The following is a 19795-nucleotide window of genomic DNA, read 5'->3' on the forward strand; positions in this document are numbered from 1 at the left end:
ATATAAGTATTTAGTTTGCAAAGGAGTAAAATTGACTTTCTATTTCTTAGTGCAAACTTAACTTTGATTTTTATTTGGTTTGAACAACGAAGAGAGATATTACCCCATACTCTGAGAGGCATCACGTGAATGCTTTGAGTCTTTCATGTGAACTTATTATTTGCTCTTTTAGTTAAATCATGTTATTTTGACTAAATAACGTGTCAAGCGACAAGCAACAGCCCCTTCACTCTAAAGGAAACAATTCACCTTGCATACGAGTACAACAGACCGAGGCGACACGATGCCTGGTACTGAGAAAACAACAGTCCAGTCCAAGCGACACGTGCATTTTCTCGTAGTGAATTTGTTGGAAAGGAAGCTTTCAGACTGCAGCGATACGTGTCTCTTGGAAGCCAACATTAAAAAATAAACAACATCTTCCGAATTAAAGAGTCACGACAAATTGCAGGTGTCGCTTCGACTGGGCCGTTTTATCAATACCGCGCATTGTGTTGCCCCGGCCTGTTATTTGCGCAAGCGTGACTGGTGAATGGTTTGCTTTAGATAGAATGCTTCTGTACGAAATCCCGATATCGCTTGTCGCTTCAGTCTGAGAACTCCCTTGTTGTTTGAAATAAATTCGTGCAAGTGAAAGTGGCATTCCATATAGATTTTCCCTTATTCCCTCAGGCGGAAAGGCGACGTTGAAAGCATATATATTTACTAGCATTTGTTATGTGTCATTTCATTACTTCTGCAGATTTGTTGGCAAAGATTCACTTAAGCATACTTTATAATATAATAATATCACTAGTTTTATAGAATTATCTTTCCCTCACTATTCCATTTACAAAATAGTTGAATATAGGTATCTAAACTTTCGTACGTTTTCAGTTCGCGTGCGTGTACATGAGATACTATGTAGTATGCTATACAACTGGCGGCCACAAAGACACGTCTTATTTTAATAATCTGCTCTGCACTTGATTATCCGACGGATTCTAGACGTCCACTCCTTCATAGTAGAACTTTAACAAATACGTTTCTTGACTATCGTCGCACAACTTATGAAAACAAGCGCCCATTTCTTACTTCTTATGCCGGTGAATCTGCACTGTCAACAACGGGGACTGGCCTTGCACGAATTTACTTCAAACAACAAGGGAGTTTTCAGACTGAAGCGACAAGCGATATCGGGATTTCGTACAGAAGCATTCGAAGAGGAACGTTATTGTTGGTTCCAACAAGACCCACACTTCGAACGAGAACATAATCAGAGCCCTGAAGCACATCCCAAGCAACACATTGAAAAAACTTGCGGTGTCGTCGCGTGAATTTGTGTATTCGAGAAAATGAACATTTTCAGCATCTTATGCAAATATTATCTGGTTATATGTAAGCACGAATTTCAATAAAGCTATGGGTCACACTATAAAAGCATTTAAATTCGATTGACCTCTATTTTCATGGGAAAAAAAATTGAAATCAGAGTTCGGGAACTTTTGAATCACTCTGTATAGTGATACTATATTGATCCCTGGAAGCATCAACGTAATTAATACTCGGTACGTATGTATTCAATGCATATTTCGAGTTTTAAAAAAGTACGTAAAAATGTAGCCACATTGAAATGTTTCACTCAACACGTTGTAAATTATTTGACGCTAGTGTCATCTAGTGAACGCCCTTCGCAACAATGACTAATGGTGGGCCAGGGACGCCTTCGTTCGCGCAAACATGGCCATGAGATTATTCAAATGACTGCATGCACAAAACCCGACCCTCCCCCTGCAAGCCCTCCCTCCAGAAGGTTCGCATTCCAGGAAGGAGGGCTGGGAGGGAGGGATTGCGGTGGGCGTGTTTCAACTCACCTGAAGCGAAGCAGGGGGCGGAGCCATGGATGACGTCACTACGCAGGGTGAGCCGGAGACGGATGAAACAGCGATTGCATTCGGCCCGCCTGCTTCATGTGCCATAGCGGTAGGGGATTCGCCAGGCTTTGCAGCCTCGCTCATATCTGGCGCCAACGTCCAAGACCCAATGGGCTGCGTGGCAACTCGACGTTAAATATGCCTGAAAAAAGAGAAAGTGCACAATTTTCAATGCAAATTCACATATAGTTACAGTTTGTGATTGTCAACATGCTCTTTTTTTGGCACAGTTTCATACTTGTTTCTGTTATTAATGAGTTGGATACCCTGACGTCAGAGATGGATACACTGCGATCCTCTTTATTGTCTATCACAAACCAGCTTGATGTTTGTGGAACTTGAAATTCAACCCCCCCCCCCCCCCGCATTTACAAGCAAAGTAAAGGCAACGTTCGATAGCTGGTAAGGTAGAAATTGTAGCTGAAAATTACAGAGTACAGTGGGATGCATAAGAATTAACAGGAAAATTGTCCAACGCAGTTTTTATTCTCTCGTGTTATACAATGAGAGCTTCAAAAAGTAAAAATTCACTTCTTAAAAACACGTAGGATGAAAATAGTAGTGAACAGTTTGCCGATCAATACTTGTGCATCTCACTGTATATAACAGTTTGAACTCGGTAGCCAGTGTTGCATCCCCATCCATAATGATACAAGTGGTAACAGTGGTAAAGGACTGGTGAAACGTTTACGTGATTCAATATGTACTGGCCCACCGCTACATTTAAAGTTTTGGCCTGTAAAGGGTCTAACGTCAAATGTGTGAATCTTGTAGTACGAATACTTTCCGGTGTCACATATCTTGGCGCTACATTATTAGGGATATACACTACAGTACATTGGAAAAACCGTAGTGTGCTGATGTTTTAGGAACTGGCAACAGTGGTGCTAGACAAGATCTTATAAATCAGATTTTACCCTTCATAGGTCCCATCAGACGCATGTGGGCGAGTATGATATAATATCACACTTTATATTACACGCTGTTGCATGTAAAACATTGATATGTTGAAGATAAAGGAGAGCATTCTTTTTTTGTGTGTGAAAACTGCATTTTAATGAAAAAACGAGAAATTTATGCTGCCACGTTGTCATCAAACTTTACAAAATGCTTACTAGATGGCACATAAGTGTTAAATCATTCTTTCACTCAAAATTTCCAAACTATTTTCGTACGCGAATCATTAGCATAGTGTAATCTGTTTATTATTTACTTTACATAAAGTATTCCCGAGTAATCTTAGAAGAAATTTGATGATTTGGCTTTATTGTGCAAATCTCGCTCACCTGTCTCTTATTGTCATTATCGCCTTGAGGTGGTCGTATTGTTTCATCCTATCGATTATTATCCACCTGTATTAGCACTGTTTCGCTGCCAACGAAATAGTAACGCATTACGTATTTTTCGTTCCCTACGGCACTGCTTGTTATTACAAAATAGTAGTACATATCCATACCATTACTTAAGTTGGCTCGTATATATTGATGATTGTCCGTCGACATAGAGATGGATCCCTACTGGCTAGGCCTGTATGATCTTGTTCAGCGTTGCAGCAAACGAATAAGAGTGATCATAGTTTAGAACTTTCCCACCAGATGTCTCCTCGTTCTGGCTGAAGACGCTCTTTTATCTACGAGACAGGGTGGTATGTCTTTATTTTCAAGATTCCCCACTCCCTCTTCGTCTTCGGGGGGTTGCATCAGCTATCTGAGGACAAAGAAGCTGAAGAGGGGGAGAAGGGGGGGGGGAGCTTGAGCGGAGAAACACGCATGACTTTCGTGTTCGTTCCGTCCCGTCTCCGTCGAGGCTTTCCCAAGAGCTACACCAGCGCACTCTTGCGTGCTAGCCTCTCGGCTCGGTTGCTGATTGGAGCGTGAACTATCGATCTCGGAGTAGGCTGTCTCTCCCTTCTGACTCACGCGCTGCTGGGAAAGAAGAGCTGGGAGGGGGGACTTTAATTGACCCCCTTCTGCACGGGAGAAATCTCATCTGGATATAGCCTTTCACTGGTTATTAGGACTGGCACACGGAATTTTCATTGGCGAGGCTAATGAGCTGGCGGGGGAGACTGATCCCTGTACCCCCACTTCCCTCCTCCCCTTCATAAACCTGTTATCTCTTCTGCAAGAGTAGAGCATTTGATAAAATGGTCTGCATACATGACGGGACCTTGTCTTCGCTTACTTGTCGGCAGAATGTATCTTCCATCATGTATTGCTTCTGATAAGCGACGTGTCCAAGCGGGGTTAGTGGGAGTCATAACCCCCTCCCCTTTGGCCCCGATATCCCTTAAAGAAAGAATGTCCAGACAGAAAAATATAGCAAAATGAGGACTGGCTACTAAAAATATATACGTAACCCCTTTCGAAAGTCCTGGGCACGCCACTGATATTTTGAGTTGTAATGAAGCAACTCACTATCTAGCATTCTTAAACCCGAAGGTGTATGGCAGCAGTAACACACGCCATCTCAGCGTTATCCCTCCATTTTTGTCTTGGCCTTCTTACAGGTCTCTACCATCAGGTTTCCCAACAAGAATCCTGTAAACTCTCCTTTCCTCTCCCACTTGTGAGACCTGGCCGGCACATATCCTTCCTTATTCCTCCTGTACACCCTGTCCTTAGTCCAGGGACCTCCCATGCAGCGGCAATTTCAGGGTTCTTATTCAAAATTCCTTCGCTTTTCCAGGCTTTCGTAAATATTTTTTTACATTATGGTGCATTATGGAAGCTTTCAGACCGGAGTGACAAGCGAAACAGGCCCCTTCAGTCTGTCTACAATATAGCATTCACCATGCATGCATGATCAACAATTCCGAGTCGAAAAATGTAATTTTGCCGTGTCATTCTGGTGCGAAACGTTGCATTGACTTCTGAAGGTTCGTTATCAAGTGGCACATTTCGCTTGCGTCTGAAAGCTTCCTTAAGGCGAAGAGGGACAATTACGCACCAGGGATGCATTTATTCCAATATCGTCGGAATGAGCAACGCTACTAAAAAGATCTTCGCCAGAAATGAAGAGTATGAATTTCTCCCCATGTGGCAAGTGGAAGCGGTTTCCTAAGTTGATTATTAAGCCTTATACGATTTTTGAAAATTGATATGGTGTTTCAAGTCCACTTTATGCACAGTAAGGCTAATTGGGACTGGACCTACAGTTTAAAGTGGGATCCGAACCACTATGTGCCTCCACCGGGTATCGAACCCGGGACCCCTTGATTACAAGGCGAGGACGCTACCACTGCGCCATCGGGGAGGCCACGATTTTTGAAAAATATGATGAATTAGTATTTACCGAATCCCATGTATTCCTTATGGGACATCAACTTCAACTTCAAGTTCAAGTTACGGCTCATCAAATGGGAGTTTCGACTTTTCCTACTACTATGACACAGTTCAACGTGTCCTTTTTCCGTCCACGTACTTTTCTACGTCATCGGATGTTTGATATTCCCGAGAGAACGAATAAAATAACGGTCCCATAAGCCTAGTGCATTTCTCCTTGCCTCCTACGGCCATCCTGGCAGTGTTGCCAAACCTGATGTGCATAATAGAGCTAAATTTCACCATTAATATAGCTAAAGAGGACTTTCAAGGAGCTAGATTAACGAAGGCTGCATAAAGTGCCTACTAGGGTAATTTTAGTTGTCAAAGGGGTGGGGGTGCTGCTATTACAGTTAGCTTTAAAGTGATGGCAATTTATTCTTAGTTTTCACCGCCTAGATTTGGCGGCATCACCCATCTCAATAATCCAATGATGTTAATATAAAATCGAAAATAAAGGGTTCCCGGATAACAAAATTGTCATCTTCATCTTAGCCACAGCGCTATATATAAAAATACATGGGGAGGAAAGAAGAGGTGGGTGACGCAGCCTATAGCTATACGAATATCACGTCACGTGCAAAATGTACACTCATGGCAAAAGTTGGTATTTATGGGCCGGAGCCAGTGGTGGCATCATAGTGGGGCAGAGGGCGGGTGCCACAGTTCACAGTCAAACGAGTGCACGAAAGAACCAGATCTGGCTCCAAAAGAGCGAAGTTGGCAAGAGTGATCAGCAGCTGCCCCAGCGAGAAAGACCTAGGGGAAATTGTCCCTCCTCGCCTTAACATATTCACAACGTACACTTGCTATTCCCGAGGACCAGGATTATTCATCATAACTGAGCAAGTAGTTTTACTGTGTCCTTGCAGATGGCACTAAAATACAGGGCTTGTGCCCAACAGTTTGTGTTTTTGCCAATAGAGGGTAGCAGAGGGCAGGTTTTTTCGGGCGATTCCAGATACAGAGGTCAAACAGCAAGGTAAGCTGCACGAGTTGAATTCTTCCTTCGAAAATATGTTGTGTAAAGATAGTGACTACTGCATTACTAAGTGAGGCAGTGGCGTCTCGTCCCTTGGGGCTTCCGGGGCTTAGCCCCTAAAGAAAAACGGACGTATTGATTTAATTATCAATCACCATAACGCTTTTATCGTTTGTTGCAATGGATACGACAGCGCTCCTAGCGGCATTGATGTCAATTATCGTTTTCCGGGGCACGTCGCAAAGGAAGGCGTGGCCTACACCCACCCACGCTACAGTGAAGGTCCCATGCTAGCAGAGAGAGAAGGGGAGAGTGCAATGGATTTGAGTGCTGATTCGGGGCTAGTTCCGTTGCGTCGCGTTCGATCTCGCGTGTTGTTCTGTAGTGTTTTGGTGGCTTTCATTCGCTATGTTTGAGTGAGTTTGGCAGGGTTGATGTTCGAACACAAATTGATGAAGGACATAGGCTGTCAATTACAAGACACAATGAATTTGTCCGGAAAAATAGGCATATATTAAATAGAATTATCGATTGCTTAAAATTCTGTGGTCGACATGAACTTGCTCTACGAGGACATAATGAAAGAGAACAATCTTTAAACAGAGGCATCTTCCCAGATTTATTATCCCTTCATAGAAGAGGGAAAACTAAAGAGGGAACTTCGTGTTCTTTATTGTAGTGAAGAGTTGAAAAACATAAACTCTATCAGTAGATTGCATTCATTTTTTATTTAAAATTATTTAGAGGGTACCTTTTCAGAAACAATACAAATTACAAACATAGTTTTAATAACTCCAGTGGCAACAGCTGAATCTGAATGATGTTTCAGCACATTGAAGCATATTAAAACCTGCTTAAGAAATGCAATGGGACAAGACAGACCAAATGCCTTGGCACTTGCTTACAATAGAGAAAGAATACATTTCAAACACAGAGGGCTTCAACGAAAAAGTAATAACAAAATTTGCTGAGCAGAAGCTTTTGTAATCATGTGAATTGTCACTATATTTTAAATTCTTTAAAAAAAGTAAGTCCAGTTTTGTAGTCTTGAAGAAAAAAATACCTATTTTTCGTAATTCATGTGAATTGTCATTATATTTTAAATTCTTTATAAAATAAGCCCCGGCCAAATTTGAGGCCACGAGACGCCACTGAAGTGAGGTCTATATACAGCCGACGTAAATCATTAATTGTGTCGCTCAGAAAAAATACCATGTACGCTTTTTATAATCAAGTACCACTGTGTGTTGGATGTAAAAACTGCAAGTCTGAATTCGCCTCTATAAGTTAACATCCTCACATCCTCACTTCATCCTCAAGGATAATCCAAAAGACATGTTGGCCTAATCATTTTTGGACTGTGAGCATGGCCACACAGATCTTACGGGGAAGGGGAGGAAATACTATGCAGGAACTACTGTAAAAACACAATAACATGGCAAAGGCACAGTAGGAAGCATAGAAGAAAACGTGCCTCTCAATTATGGAGAGTCAACGCTCATAACTGGACTTCTGACCTTATGGACGAAGTTTCGAAAAACTGACAAACGACAGAGCAAGATATAAAGAACCTACTTTTACTTTCACACAATAAGCAAAGTAAAAACTGCATTAGATCGACAACATTGAGTGTAACATACAAAAACAGGTTGTATTTTCATTTTCTACCAATTAATCCAAAGAATAAATTGTTCCACACTTTCCAAAATTTGCAAAAATGACTGTCATCTGAGAGGCCAAACAACAGGAACTTTGATTAAAATTTTCCCTAACTTTGGTAGGTTTCTCTTGAGCAAGGTGTGTGAAATTATGCCAGTACACTAACTGTATACAATGTAAAATAATAATAACAATGGAAAAACTGTTGTGATAGGTATCACTCACCTGTTGGAGAGCCTTACCAAGAATATAAATAATAATAATTTGGAATATTAGTTTTTTTAGTGGTTTGTAAGTTATTATTGTATAATAACAATCGAAATCATTATTAATAATATTATTATTATTACTTCTGACATCAAGCTATGTCATTGCCCTATCCCTTTCTACAAAATATTCTGGAAATGCCATTTGGAGTAAAAGCAGTGGCGGAGATTAGGGGACAGTTGCCCCCACTTTTTGCCACTTTTGCAACCGCACTATGCAAAACCTTATTTAGCAAGGGAGAGTATACTGTTCTTGCCCCCTACTTTTGGAACCTAATCGCCGCCATTGATGTGAAAGTAACTAAAGTTCAATTATTGCATTCAAAATGTGCCAAATTTTAGGTTGGATTACATACGATATAGTTACAATTAAAAATTAAACTAATGAGAAACGTGAAAAAACACTATAATTCTATAGACTTGCATGGTCCACTCGTTATCTGAGTGCGCTCCGAAACCAAAGGTCTTGGGTTCGAATTTTCTACGGTTTCGTCTATATGCCTAGGTACTTTCATTTTTTGTCATTGGACCAGCCTGATTTTTTGTTTGGCCATGGTCCCTTCTGCCCCCCCTTTTGGCAACGCGGCTGCTTCAGCTTGATGACAAATTATGACTGTATGACTGCATACAGATGTTCGAAATGGCTGTAGAAAATAACGTGAAAACGCAGGATGATCTGGGTGTGGTTCCTGACGCAACTCTCTCGTTAGCGCATGAAGGAAGAAATGGAAGTGTATTTGTATAAGTGAAAAATGTCTGCAGCGGATATCAGAGTGTAGGAATTGGCTTTCAATGACGTGCGCGTATGATAGCCAATCACATTATACCTAGTCGGTAACTCATCCACATACACGTCGGTGTTCGGCACAAAAACTCAACAAAACGCACTCGTGCACGCATTAACTTCATCCCTACACGAAAAAAGTCCCCAAAGCACGCAGAACGCACTACCACGTACGACGAGAGCCTACATATTGATCTATCCTCCCTCCCCTTTCCCCTTCCGCCGCACGCCCCTGTCGCGGGAATCATTCATGAGTTGCCTGTGTCTCTCTGGAGATGGAGACACACACACAACTGCGCGTCCCCCGGAACAGGCTTACTAATGCATGAGAGAAACACATCCGGTGCGTTGTTGTCCGAGATATAGCTTTACAATCACATATATTTTTTTCAGTATTCACGTTGAGAATGCTATTTCAACGTGAACTGAAACCCTGCGAGAATCAATAAAGGGAATCTTTGCACAGCTTGTTGATAGATGGCGTATGTATGTTTGCACATCTTATTTGATCTTATTTTATTGTTTTATACATGAACATACTCTTCGACACGTATTTATAAATCAATACAAAGTGTAACGAGTATTCTCACGCGTATTGTGAATATAAAATCACTGTCAAGCTCATCTTTCTTTACAGTTTACTTCTTGCAACTATGCAGAACATTTATTTTGTTATAATTCCCACTGCTAGAATGATGTAGTTTGCATGTCTCCTTAGTGCACGTGCGCTGGCTGGACGAATCTATTGCAGTGTTGTCACATGAAGGGAAATATCCCTTTTGCAGGGAAATTCATACCGAATTTTAATCGAAAAGGGATATTCTATGAGAAATAACACAATTTAAGGGAAATTTTAAGACATTATTACAGTATATGTTAAGTATCAGTTTCATATCCACCATTTTTAAAATTTATTTCCTGTTCCTTATTTCTGATCGTATATCTATATTTATATTTCTGGTATGTTTATTGTACGCCGCTTTTCTGTATCTTTGGATAATAGTAACGACGAGGATTAACGATTTAATGGATTTCTGACTGGGATATCTCGCCAGGAAGCGAAGAAGCTGACATGTATGTGAAAAAATGTGAAACATTTTTTTATTCATATGAACATGGACCAAAGGAAACAACATTATTTGTTTACGCGAAGGGAAAAATTAGTCCAAAAAGAGAACTTGTGCCCTCAGATTGTGGCAACACTTATATCCCTGGCAAAATAGAGTTGGAACGGATAAGAGAAACATGTAGAGGTGCCCACAGGGGAGATAATGGTGCAAACCACGCCATCAAATTTTTGGTGTGGGGTCCTTAAAGTAGGATAAAATTTACCATTTATATATATCTCTCTAAAATGTATGTAAAACAGTTTACACCCTGTCAATGCGATAAGACGAGGGAAGAGGGGAACCGTGTCTTGACAAAGTTTACAAATCATATGATTCCGCCCTATTCCCTTATTTCATTTGCAGAGAAATAGAGCTGTTCTGTTTATACCGCGTTTGTTAGAACCTGTCCCGTTTCCCGCGCTAGCGATCGCTCGTCAGTTTCGGTGCCAATGAGAAACGAGGAAAAAATCGTCTGCTGGACATCGAGGAGCGAATGGAAGCCAGAAGAGAGGCGCTTACGTAGACGCTGTTGCGACGTTGCTTATTTTTATTGGCTGCCTGGCTTTGACTTTCCCCAGCACGGAGAAAAGCCAGCGATCAGCTAGCGCGGGAACCGGTTGTAACAAAGGCGGTATAGACATGGTGATGCATTTTTACTGGTTCGATCGGGACTGTGTTTGTCAGGGCGTGACGTCACCTGGTGGAATGCAACATTCTTGTCGCTCGACACCGCTGACAGGAACGATAAGGAACAACAGCGTCACGTGTCTATATGACGTTATACAAACAGGAATTCTGTCAACGGGGTGGATGGGAACAATAAGGAAGCATTTTATGAAACACTCAGTGTGCCACAAAATACATTTTCTATGATAGAGGCGCCTGGGTGATTTTCCAGGCGGGCGTGGGGGGGGGGGGGGGCAGCAGCAATGCATCCCCAAAAAACGCTGCTTCAGTTTCCTGCAACGACTTAAAAGTAATTATATCAGTCTTTTATAATAATTAACGTATACTGCTGTGACAAATTAAATTATATGTGTGAAATCTCTACATTCATTTCCCAGGGGGTGGGAGCAATGCACCCCAATATTGCCAACTCACGATTATTCTATGACAGTAAAATAACCACTTACTTTCACACTGAAAAACCCGGTGCTAGTTGGAGATGAACTCCAACTAGCAATTGGGCTAACAAGAAAAGTTTCCCAGACAGTGTAAAACCAAACATGGCAATTCTTTAAAACTCGATCTATTCATTAGCAAATACATATATATTTTTATTTCCTTTTAAATTTTATATAAAAAAACACAGTTCGTTTATTTTTCATTGTTTATACAGGGTGTCTACCAGAAGATTTTTTTTTTTTTTACAATATATTTAATGTACCTGTACTGGGATTTGATAAAATTGAATGTTTGGAAATCTAAAATTGTATTGAGTTGTGGTTAAGATTTGTTCATTTTGTTTCTGAAGAATTACGTTCTTGTATGTGTGAAGTTTTGTAAAATTATTAGATAAAGTGATGTGGCCGTTCTCCATCCAGGATAAAGTCTGAAGCATCAATTTTTACATGCATTACTAATTAAAGTAAGTCCATTGAATAAAAAATATATTTTCCTCATTTCCAACTATACCTAAGTAGGGGCTGATTAAATAAATCTTAAGAAAAAGGGGGAGAAGATTAAGAAAGATCAAGAAAAAGTCATGAAAAGGTTTAAAAATTTGGATTTGTTATTTTGGTAGACACCCTGTTATACTGTTAGGCGAAGCAAGTGTCAGGCTCTGTCCGAAAGATGCCTTGAGGTACGGTCTTGTCGGAAGCGACGTAACCTAGTGCAGTACGAAAGCGCTAATTAAAAGAGCAATCGAGATTATAGCACGGAGCACGCATCTTTCCAGGCTTTAATACTTGACTCGTGCACTCGTTGTTCATTTGTTTGAAATATCGAAAGTTGAAATTCAGCTAGATGTTGGTTGACGATATTGTAGTGTGGGAATGTAAGCTGAAAAAATGCTATGGGATTTATATGGTGAAAAACAAGTGTTTATAACGCTGGGAAATTAGTGTGTTCATAGTTTTATCTACTAATCGTATTTGGCGCTGCAGAGAAATTGAAAATACTATCAAATCGGTTGAAGTACGGTCTTGCACTTTTCGGACACCGCCAGAAGTTATGCAGGCAACATTTGTGTATTTCCAGTTACCTACAAGTACAATGATGCCATCTTGCGGGATACGCAAGCACTACTCCCTCGACATCCAATTCCCACTGGCTCAATCTGTGGGATCGCCCTTCCCTTCTTCTATCCAATGCAGAAAACCGGTTTGGGAGAAGAAAAAAGAGGAAGAGGGAGAATAAATGAGAGGTGGCGGGAGGAGCTGAGAGAAAAAAGTGGGGGGGGGGGTTCTGGGGAGAAAGAGTGACCTTGAGCTGAGGTATTTAACAAGACTCGAGACGCGGAACAGACCGTAATATTCGGTGTAAGAAAAAGGGAAGTTATAGTACGAAAAAAAGGGAATAAGGAAAAAGCAAGCGATCAGCTGAATGTGTACGTGCCGCACGTGAGGCATAGAAAAACCTGTCACGTAACCATGAGTGGGTGGGGAATAGGGAAACTGTGCAACGTCTTCTGGGGTAAATAACATCATTTTCTTGATGTACTGAATGCGTTATATTTACTATTCCTCTTTCTCTCTTTCCAATATTTGTTTTTACGAGATACCTCATTGCATTGTACAGTGGGATGCATAAGTATTGATCGGCAAATTACCCATAGTACAGTTCAACCAGTGGCGTGCTGTGACTTTTTATCGTTGGGGCAGCAGCCCCATAAATATGAACAGTCAAAAATCAACGTCTATCTTCCTTCAAAACAAAATCTAATTAAGGTCTACTGGAAGGTACGAGGTAGTCTTTCTCTGCCTTTGCAAACTCATTAGTCATTTCTTGATAAAAATGTGCTTTGCTTTCAAAGTTTGCAAAAGTTCATTTTTAATCGATCACCCTCATGCATAATGTTATTCCTCTGTCAAAATGCATGGTTGTGTCTGTCTACTCTACTCCAAAGCTTTTAACTATAATTTGATTAAAATGCTTCGACACTTCAACCTTTATTTTGCAAAATGGATGTGCAAGGGGGTGATAACAATGAAGCGGGGAGAAAGCTGTACATTTGTTTCACTGACTATAATCAGAGTTAGCGGGCATGCGCGAAATCGCAGCCGTGGCTTTGCAGCGAAAACATTCAAACTTACTTTCCGAACATGCCTCGTATATATTTTCCCCGTCATGGTCAATTTGCTGATTGATGCCACGTAACATGTGGAATTAGGTGATGCATAAGTTTTCGTTTGCTTGTAACCAGCCTGGGGTAGAATTCCGGCGAATATATGGAGTACACCTGCTCCAATCCCATTGTGTGTCCTTCATATACTCGTTTCAGAGGCTACAGAAAACGTAGGTCCAATATCAAAGTATTGTAAGTGCTAAAATATGCAAACACGCTTTGTTTAAAGTGAACATTCGCATGTGCATGGCTCGAGGTCACAAAACCTTCGGGCCAGACTCCGGGTAAAAGATAGGTTCGTACGAGAACAAAAATTTCACGCTCCATGCGCAATAAACCAACTGCGCATGCGTTAACTTGCCCCACGTGCCACGCTGCTAGCGACCCCCTTCCCCCCTCTCATCGCTCGTACGGATCGTGAAACATGCTGATAAAGCTCTTAAAAAGAAACAGCAGAATGACGTCATGTGTGCTCCATGGTTTGCAGTGGAATTACGAACGCACGCTTGCCATGGGGCGGTTCATGTGCAGGAACCGTTCGAAAAAGATCGGTTCATGGTACGGTTCTTTCAGGAGAAAATGGTAGCTACGGCAAATCCACTTTGTGCACAAATAGGCTAATCGGGACTGGACCTACAGTTTAAAGTGAGGTCCGAACCACTGTGTAATGTGTCTCCACCTGGTATCGAACCCGGGACCCTCAATTACAAGGGGAAGCCGAAGTGGTAATACCAATCCGAAATTTTAAAAATGAAGCACATCACGAAATTAGTGTTGTTAATGGCGCGTGCAAAGATTTCTTAAGGGGTGAGTGAGGATTACTTCTTTCTTTAATGTACCGTAATTACAGGGTGGTGTTTGAGGGGGACGAGGGAAACTCCCCCCTTAACTTCTGCATCTGGTTACTATTTCTAGCACCCGCAGGGAAATTATCTACAATTTATTTCATACACATATGCGTTAACCTGCCCTGGAAATTTTTCAAATGCCACACTACCGTGTTATGAAAGTAAATGAGGCTCAAACCCAAGCTTCTACCCCCCTCCACTCTCTCCGGACCAATGTTAAAGTTCTCTCTACCTCTTCTCTCAAATTACTGGCGTGGCTACAGCGTTGCCAGTACCACAGTAATGATTCTCACTAGATTCCCTGACTGTATTCTGCCTGTCGTTTACGCATGTCTCTCTCTATCTGTCTCCCTCTCTTTTTTTCCTTTCCTTAAAAATCTTTCTTTCAACGAAATTACCAATTTCTACCAGACAGCTGGTAGAAAATAATACAAAGGCAACACTGTTCTTGTCCAAATTTTGTTCCATCTTCCCGCGTTGGTAATAAAAATTAACCCACTGCAGAAGAAACAATTCCGAATTTGACAAAACATTGTTTCTTCCCTCCACTTATTTTTCCTATTTCAAGTATTACCAATTTTGCTGAGTGTGTGCTTCGTTTTATTGTGAGGCTGGGAAGAACTCTTGAATTCTGAAGAGAATTACCTGTGAAGTACTGGGGGAAGCAAGTTTCGGAGGATTTGTGCCTTTACTATGTGGCAACACTGGTCGTTTTAGAGGATTTATGCTGTTGCGATGTGGCAACACAGGCCGTTTTAGAGGATTTGTGCCGTTATCATGTGGCAACACTGGCCTTTTTAGAGGATTTGTGCCGTTACGATGTGGCAACACTGGTTGTTTTAGAGGATTTGTGCCGTTACGATGTGGCAACACTGGGTCCACACAGAGATGCGTTTTTTCCATGACACTGCAACTCCATGGGATGAATATCGTGCCACACAATCGAACGACCATATGTCCCCCGCCCCCTCCAACTCTCTTTTTCACTCTCTTTTCGTTCTTTTATCCTCTATTTTCTCTTCCCTCTTCGTTATCAGAACAAAACGACCAGGGAGCAGAACTTTCTGCTTTGTCTGGCTCTCAAAGTTCCTCCATTTTTTTCCTCCATGGCGCAACCGTGATAAAAATGCGGTGAACGGAATCCCAGAATTCTCCGCGGGTATGCAATCAATCACCCTCGAACCCCTCTTTTCGTCTCGGAAAGAACCCCTCCTCCTTGATCCAACTTCACTCACCCTCATTGGTCGATAGCCATCCCCTCTCTCTCCCTCCCTTCGAATACTCATGATGAATCATACTTATCTCTCCCCCCTGTGAGTAGCTTCCAGAGCTGGAATAAGGGGTCTGGTAGAATGGCGGGGGAGGCAGCACAGCGAAGCTACCACATCAAGATTTACCACTCGTTCTGAAGTGGGCGAACACTGGATCATGCACTGTTTCTTTGCCCGGGTTCGAATCCCGGCATGGGCGGTTTTCGTAAGTGTCCCTTCATCAATTTAATCATATCATTACTTATCAGTAGGGAGCGGAAGTTGATGACCTAAAAAATATAGGTTGAGTCGAAATAGTTTCGGAATATCTCCAGCGGACTGCGCGAGTCTGTCTAGCGAGCCTAGTGGGCGTGCAGAACCTGAGTAAGGGGCTTAGCGATAGGTTCTGGGTGGAGATGACGTCAGCGGCTCGCTTGGTTAATTGGCTGCTTCGAGAGTTGTGACTCGTTCCGAAGCTTCAAATGCATAACTGCCAAAGATGTTACGGAAATAATCTCCCTCTATATGACCTATAGAATATCCTAAAAAATGGGGGAAAAATGACCATTAAATTTGTTAGTTTCAGGTTAAAAATTGAAATCACAAAGGAAATTAAACAAAATGCAATCTTGCTTTTAAAAAAGGCACCAAATGATTCCACATGCACATTCAATTAAAATATGCAATGATGATTTCCAATGGAAACAACCGAATAATTTTAAAACAATTTAATGAAAAAGTCGTACACGCTGAATGAATTGCTGTAAAATGCATTAATTTCCCGCATCTTTGCCTGGTGATGTAGTGTGGTGTGTGTCTGTGGCATTGTAAAGAAACATAAATTATCACGATCCACGTAAGACAATTTTTGTTTAGAAATTTAACAAATAGGGAAACCAAAATCATGCCAATCTGGACAGGGTATTTCCAGCCTCTTCTTATCTGATCTTAAATCTGAGTTTGCCCCAGACGGGCATCTAGTACTTTCCCCCGACACAACAAAGACTGTAACCAGTTCCGCATTTCTTTTGCTCGTAAATTGCAATCCTGCGAGATATATAAACTATGTTCACCTTGGTGAAAAGACTCAAGAATATTACCAAAATGAAGGAAGTGACGAAACAATACACAGAATATTGCGAAAAAAGACGGAAAATGCCGAAAATCGGGGAAAATTACCTAAATCCTGCAAAATAATGCACTTTAAAATGACCTTTTTTGGGTTCTAGACAAAGTGTAATATTGTGTATATTTAATGGGCATCGTGTCCGAGATGTCAGAAAAAAGATGACATTTCATCAACTTCCGCTCCCTACTTATTCACTTGGCCCCTGCAAACACTGTATAGCTTGTAGAGTACTGGATGGGACCACTTTCGCTCGCTCGGGCTGTCGCCATTTTAATGTGACAATAATCGTAGGCACATACATCATTGTAAAATACACGTCCTGGCAGTTTCAGCCCACAATCAAGTTTCATTTTCATCAGTGGCGTATTCTGAGTCCACGAGCTGGACTAGCTCACTGTGACATCTGCTCCTATACAACTTTTCCGGAATGTCTGGAGTAGCGACGCGCAGAGGCGAAAGCTTGTGGACGAGGCCAGACTAGGTGGAGAAGGGTGAGATTGGATAGTCGAGTCGCCCCCTCCCGCGCGACCCCTCCCCTCCGCGCGTTCTTTGGACGATGCACACACCCGTAACGTGCGCCCAGGACGAGTTCGCGTTCTCTTACTCCAGACATTCCGGAAAAGGAATATATGCTATTGAGGAAGGGAGTGAGTGGACTAGCCTCATTCTTGGCGTTTTCAAGGAAGCCATGTTGCCATCCCAACGGTAGACAGGTTGCCAACTTCAGAGTTGTCAATATTTTCTTAATGAAATGAGTAAATTTATTCATAGTTTCTAATCGATTTTTCTTCAATACTTTACTCTCTAGGCTTCGCAGATAGCTTGGAATATACGCTACTGATTTTCATATATCACTGTGTTGGTAAACTAGACTAAACTACATTTTAACATGGAGATAATGACTATGTTCACTTAAGTTTCAATTTCACTGAGTCTTTCACCTCACGATCCATATTTCAGGCCCCACTGCCACAGATAAATTACGGTTATACGTGTGCTACTGGTCTTTTCGAGCGTTATTCAATTCCGTACGCAATCTAGCGTCGTCCGTGCGAACTATTTGGTGCACGAGCGAAATGCTCTTCCTGCATAGCTCATGTGTACAGTAGAAGAATTTAGTAATTGGGTCATGTAAATTTCAAGTGATGGCAACCCTGCATCCGCCGGTTGGAGGTATTGGACAGGGTTGGCAGTCTGTTCGGTCGAGAAGAGTTTGTAAGAAATTTCTCTGGGAGTATGGATTTCGTGGAGTTATGTCCATTGGCGTGCAGAAACGTTTTCCAATTGTTGTTAGCCCTATATTTTCTCTACTCCCGTTGGGAGTCTTCCTTCATGAATTTCATATCATCACTCATCCTCATCGCCACGATTAGCCTAAAGTGAAAAAAACGGAAGGGTACTCACCACGGTTGTTAAAGGTCCAGGACCGGAACCTTTTTCCTCGCACAATTTAAATTCGGTCCAAGTTGCGTATTGTTACATTGAAAAAAGGTTCCTGGACCGAATTTAAATTCATCCGGAAAATAAGGTTCCTGGACCGTATTTAAATTGATCGGGGAAAAAATGTTCCTGGACCGAATTGAAACACTTTACAGATAAAAAGGTTCTTTACGGTCCAACACCCATTTACGCTTGCTGATTTTCTCTCCTGGACCGGAATTGAATTTATTTAAAATTCCTGGACCTTCAACAACCCTGGTACTTACCGCCCCTGGACACACTCCTGCTATGAGCTATGTAGGCAGTGGATTGAGAATCTGCCAGTTTGGTAACTGAGTCAGTGTTGGTAAGTGCCCTTTTTCGCGTTTTCCAGAAGTTCAAAACTGACATGCTGCTGGGTTCCGGGTTCGAACCCCACCCTGGACATGGGTGTTCTTTGTAAGTGTCCCTTCATCAATTTCATCATATCACTTCATCCTTCATTCGATGAATGAAACTCCCAAAGTTAAAATCGATGGGTGTCGGATCAGATGAACAATTTAGCCTACCTATCCATCGACCTGGATATTGTTGAGGATATTCCGGACTTCGGTGAGGTAGTGAGGTGAAGGCGCCATCTTGTTGGAAGTGGATGCGGCCGAAACCTCACAGCGACGAGCTCGCTCTTGACCTGTGAAAGCAGCCATTTTGCATTCCGCTGCGGTGGCGGAATTCGGTGCTATTCCACAACGCTAGTCAAACTTGATGTATTTCCTTACAAAATGACACCACAACCAGTTCTGTAACCTTTCCGATTTAACACTTACAAAGTTGTAAAGTCCTTTTTGAACCACCCTGTATAAGTAAGCAGTGGCGTATTTACATCATCATTTCGGGGAAGGCTTTATCTTTTGCCTGCACCAGCCTCCAGCCCACGACTAGAGACAACAAAATATATTTTGTGGGGTTTTATAATATTTCGTGGGAGTCTTATGCCTTGAAAAAAACAAAACAAAAAAAACCACTGGCAACACTATTTCTCCTCTTCCTTGCACGTGATTCGCCCTTCTCTCTCTCTTACCCTAAAAAAACCTTTACGTTCCCGGTTTGCAGTTACGTGGTGGAATGAGCTAGCAGATTCTTAATTAAAATTGTAAACCTTGCCGCTACGTCACCCATTCAACTCCTCTTATTGGACAGATACTAGTTTGTACTTCGAGAACGCTGTATCGACAAGTGTAATTAAAAAAAAAGCCTGAAAACTGGGCTCGCATGCGCTCAATACTTCTATCCATTCCAGACAGGGTTGCCAGTGGGCGAAAAAATAATCCCCGAGACAGGATTGCCAGCAGCAATGAGAAACATGAAAAACGCAATCGTATATTCCCCTTGTCGCTCCCCTCCCCCTCCCCCGAAAGCCATTTCATCTCAAGACCACGTACGCCGCAAAAGGGGACGACGCAGCCTCGAGGCAAAATGCTCTTCGCCGAACACCTCTCCAAGCTTGGTTGGCCCGAATACATGGAGCTTTGTCCCTCCTAAAACTTCATGTAATATTCCACTCTCTGCGCAAACTCCACGCTCCCCCTTCCCCTCCTGTTCTCTCAGGGAGAGACGAAGCCCGCCCACATTTACGTCACTCAGTTATCCCTACCTTCATTTCACAAGGGGGAAAGAGTGGAGGGGGGCAATATCCAGAGTCCTCCAACCTCATGCCACGTACGCTGCTTCTTGTATGGTCCGGACAATCCTCATTAGTAGTTCCATCCAAGCGAGTACATAACCATGCACGTACTTTTACGTAAGATATATTTCTAGTGTAAA

General features: G+C 42.0%; 1 protein-coding gene across 11 annotated transcripts in view; it reads right to left on the reverse strand.

Annotated features, from left to right (window-relative positions):
- Positions 1–19795, reverse strand: part of LOC145996137 (uncharacterized) — a 187200-nt gene that overhangs the window by 62080 nt on the left and 105325 nt on the right. For all 11 annotated transcript variants that reach the window (XM_083132462.1, XM_083132458.1, XM_083132459.1 and 8 more), the window contains exon 2: positions 1854–2055. In XM_083132462.1, coding sequence (XP_082988588.1) covers positions 1854–1997 — 144 coding nt within the window. In that variant the 5' untranslated portion in view covers positions 1998–2055. The remainder of the gene's footprint in view (positions 1–1853; positions 2056–19795) is intronic.

This window comes from Lepisma saccharinum, chromosome 12 (assembly GCF_977018435.1).
Source record: "Lepisma saccharinum chromosome 12, izLepSacc3.1, whole genome shotgun sequence".
Classification (NCBI taxonomy): Eukaryota; Metazoa; Arthropoda; class Insecta; order Zygentoma; family Lepismatidae; genus Lepisma; species Lepisma saccharinum.